This window comes from Priapulus caudatus, unplaced genomic scaffold (genome assembly GCF_000485595.1).
Source record: "Priapulus caudatus unplaced genomic scaffold, Priapulus_caudatus-5.0.1 Scaffold1607, whole genome shotgun sequence".
Lineage (NCBI taxonomy): Eukaryota > Metazoa > Priapulida > Priapulimorpha > Priapulimorphida > Priapulidae > Priapulus > Priapulus caudatus.
The window spans coordinates 13,293-17,729 of NW_014578668.1; the positions used below are offsets into that span (position 1 = coordinate 13,293).

General features: G+C 42.8%; 1 protein-coding gene across 3 annotated transcripts in view; it reads left to right on the plus strand.

Annotated features, from left to right (window-relative positions):
* Positions 1 to 4,437, plus strand: part of LOC106817142 (NADH-cytochrome b5 reductase 3-like) — a 25,371-nt gene that overhangs the window by 8,215 nt on the left and 12,719 nt on the right. For 2 of the 3 annotated variants that reach the window (XM_014821790.1, XM_014821792.1), the window contains exon 1: positions 4,199 to 4,283. The exons of the other annotated variant lie outside the window; for it this stretch is intronic. In XM_014821790.1, the coding sequence (XP_014677276.1) occupies positions 4,266 to 4,283 (18 nt within the window). In that variant the 5' untranslated portion in view covers positions 4,199 to 4,265. Of the gene's footprint in view, positions 1 to 4,198; positions 4,284 to 4,437 lie in introns of those variants that run through there. 3 annotated transcript variants of the gene reach the window in all.

Below are 4,437 nucleotides of genomic sequence, written 5' to 3' on the forward strand. Positions count from 1 at the left end.
TGTGTGTGTGTGTGTGTGTGTGTGTGTGTGTGTGTGTGTGTGGGTGGGTGTGTGTGTGTGCGTGTGTGTGTGTGCTGTGTGTGTTTGCTAGCAGACCTGTACTTTGTCACGCTCACCACGACCCGCTGCAGTGTCATTGCCACACGAGTAGATAGCCGGCGTGCATAACACACCTGCCACAGGTTTAGGTAGACTCAAAGAGCCTATAACAATATTATTATTCATCAAAATTAGTTATCATAGATCTAACAGGGTTAATTGTTACTCAACCGTGAAGATTGGAAACGTACAAGCTGTACGTTTCACCTCCTGCCAGGACAGGAGGCTTTCTCAAAGCTAACTGATGATTATACTAGTTATCATAGACTCTTTAGTCGGCTTAGCGAGTTTCCGAGGGGTTTTCCGAGGATAACGTAAACCAGTCTCTACTCTTCTCTGCAGCATCTTGCTACGCTCGGTAACTTTATCAGACGTGTATAATTGTAGTAGGCCTGTGACAGAGCGAAGGGCTATAGTTCTAGAGTTAAGCAACCTGTAGATACAATAACGAAACCCGGCATAACAGAGCCCCTACTCTCTGTGTTGGGGGACGTAATCTGGTTACCTGTATGAGAATCCTGTATTCCTGCACCAAACTCCTCAAATCCAGCTTCAGATCCACTGAATTATATCAGCATGAGGACATAAACTAGTTAGATGAAACAGTTTTTACGGGCTCACGATACAAGTCACATCTTTCAGCGTCCACCTTCTAGGTGAAGAAGTCCAGTATTAGACTACTGTGTATGATTGTATAGAAGGAACCTGAGCGTATCCTGTGCAGTATCTACTCTCGATTGAACGCATAAACTAGCTAGATGAAATATTTTTTACGTGCTCACGGTACAAGTCACATCTTTCAGCGTCCACCTTCTAGGTAAAGTCTAGTATTAGACTACTGTGTATGAGTGTGTAGACGGAAGACGAGCGTATCCTACTCTTGGATTGAACGGTGAGGACCGGTGATCGCTCGAGCGTGGTCGCAGCTTTCTCGCGAGCATGAATCTTGCATGTATGCCCCACATCCCCGACGGTGCGAGTAATTGTGTCAACACCGCTCCGCAGCGTGCGCGCGAGAGATGCGTCGGCGATCAATCGTGCTTCGGCGCAGCCTCCCGCTCGTTCCGAAGGCGCGCAGATTCGCGAAGCCCCGCGCCGATTCATCGCCTCCCGCATCCGGTCACTCTTCCAGGAAGCTGGACGATGATGCGTGTGAGTGCTGATGTTGCGAAGCCTCGCACGTACGCGCGTGCGAAGCGGACGCTCGTTGCGATCTTAACACGCGAATATTATTGATGTTCGACTAGCGGTGTGCGCATGTATGCATGCATGCGTATGTGTGCGTGCGCGTGTTAGTGTGTGTGCATGCATATGCATTCCTGTGTGTGCGTGCTTGTGTTTGCAGCACATGGTTTGAGTACAAAAAGACGTCAATGTTATTGTTGAATCCTCGAGTTATATGTGGTTACTTAAAATGTTTGAAGTAGCATTTAGCTAGAACCTTGCCATGAATGTATTCGGGCAGGACAGGACAAACACCTTTTCAGAATTCAGGTATAAATATGGCAATGACAAACACAGACTTTGGCCATATCTCTGTTCATACATGATTGTGTGTATCTTGCATGGTATGCATTGGCTTCAATGTGCATAAATGTAAATTCGAAATTAATGAATACATGACTCTAAATGATTGAGTTTGCTGTAGAGTCAAATAACAATTAGAGTGGAATGACATTTTGTTATTACCAAGAGCGTATAAAGAAGGAGAGCGTACAACCGTGAAATGGTGAAACCATGTTGCAGTATTAGTCGAATTAAGAAATTTTGCCCGTTTTATTTTGACGATTCTTTGCAGTATTATTGATCAGCTGTCCTACCTTGTTAATATAAAACAAACCGCTTGTCCAGGGGCGTGTACAGGGGGGAGTCCAGGGGGTCCGGACCCCCCCTGCTCGCACAGAAAACGCATCTAAGGGGGTCTAATTTCAAAAAATTTCTGGGGAAGGGCCCCCCAGACCCCCCCCTTTGCGTGCTCGCAAGTTTGGCTTACGTTTAGACCCCCCCTATTACAAATCCTGTACACGCCCCTGTTGTCCCTACAATGCTCCTACACTGAGATAATGAGCGGTGAAAATCTGGTATTTTCGCTGAAAACCAACTCGAGATCAGTGTTTACTGCGACTGTCTCTCGCTTTGTGGCCAGTGTATTGCTTCCGGTCGTTGTTGTGTAGCGCCATGATAGCGCTGACTCACGTCAGTACTACAGAGATTACTATACATCTAACGTCAGGTGGGCACAGGTGGGGGTCATCACTATGGCAATCAATAACAGACGTCATTCATTCAATTTGTCAATCATTGACGGAAACACGCGAGGTTTCCCGAAGTTATCTCAAAGCGAGAGACAGTCGCAGTAAACACTGATCTCGAGTCGGTTTTCGGCAAAAATACCAGATTTTCACCGCTCATTATCTCAGCGTAGGGGCATCGTAGGGACATGCGGTTTGTTTTATATTAACAAGGTAGGACAGCTGATCAATAATACTGCAAAGAATCGTCAAAATAAAACGGGGAAAATGTATAAATTCGACTAATACTGCAACATGGTTTCAGCATTTCACCGTTGTACGCTCTCCTTCTTTATACGCTCTTTCTATTACTAATCATGGAAAGATTTTGAGGTACAGCTGCTCATGAAAAGAATTGCCATAGCTACAGTGTCATAAAAATTCTATGAATGCCTAAATAATTAATTTTGACAGATAGTTTTTGTGACATCTGCAGATTGCTTGGTACTAGAGGGAGATACTTTATTGGAAATAGTCAGAAGGCCGGATTCGGTTTGTGATGAATCACATCACATATTTATAAAGGATACAAGGGGAAATAACCTGATATTTATCACAAAATTACAAGGCCCATGTGTCTGCAGACACTTTTATATAGAGGAATATATGCTACTTGTAAGAAGCACTCATTTTTATGTATAAAAAAACACAGGTTCCTTCACATATGTAAATCAGAAATGTGTTTTTATATAAACGCATACGTATTTATTATACAGGCACTTACAAATGTACTAAGATTGAATAGAACGTCAGAAATAAACTACTGCATGATTACTCATAAACAGGTACATATAAAGATTTATTTCCCAATAACAGACCCATACGCACACACACACACACACACACTCGGGTGTTGGAATCCCTGTATATATATAGTTTCCATATATGTGCTAAACTACTCTGGGGTGCTAAACTAGGACCGCTGAACAAGAATACCTCACTAAGGGCTATGCCGACAACGTTGTTACTCACAAATTAGATGAAATAAAATGCTAGTCAATTATGAAAAACAAGATTGGCTAAAGTAGGAATTTTCCGCTCTGCGATCAAGCATATGATGATATGTGCTGGGATTCAGGGCTATAAACTACAATTGCTGCTACAAATTAAGTTACAACTTTGAGAGGCATGAAAGTCAGGAATCTGCAAATGCAACAGCCACTGAAAATGCAGGATAATCCACTGCTAGGAATCAGCTAATCGCAATTCTCACAACACAACCACATTGCCTGGACCATGATAGTTGTAACAGTAAGAGTAACACATTACTGTTATACGGTTATCGGCTACCTGTCAATCATAATCAACTGACCTAGTAATACCTTGACTCTTGAGCCTACTTTGGCAATGTAAAATCCTAGTTTGTAATGACGGACTGGTGATTGGGCTAGGATTATAGCTAGGGGTTATAGCGTTAAGGTGATCATGGTGATTTGTGTAGTGATAGTACACAAAACTACACTACAAATTACAATTAGAAGTCAGCAAGTTCCAGCGACAGTGCCAGTGGCAGTGGTATTGTCTATTCATTGAGCAAAAGACTAAAGCTCAGTCAGTGTTCAGCTGTGTGTTACTACAAACTTACCCCTGAAGGTGAAGATCTGGTGTATTAAAATGTATTGTCTTGGAATAAGTAAACCGCGTAGTCCAATTCACACAATGCAACAGGTAAACATTCACGCACAGGTAAGAAATAACACACCGGCTACATCTAACTCTTTGGTGTTTGTCTACTTCCGAATCCTACAACAGCGCCACCTATTTTGTACGCCACCGAAGAGGGCGACACTGGTCGGTGCATTGCTGATTTACTCTCTCATTTTGTGCCCTTCGCTAACATCGTTCGTAGAAATCGTGCGCTACATCTTTCTCGTCATGGGAGGCTCTGATTTGGTATTTATTCTATATTCATCATTAAGTCAGCTTGTATAGTGTTAGATTATGAATACTCTTATAATATAGAGTTAGCAAAGGTACCGTGTGCGGTGTGGTTTGTGTTACACTGTAAGTAGTCGAGTTCAATGAACCATAAAATGATGATAAATTG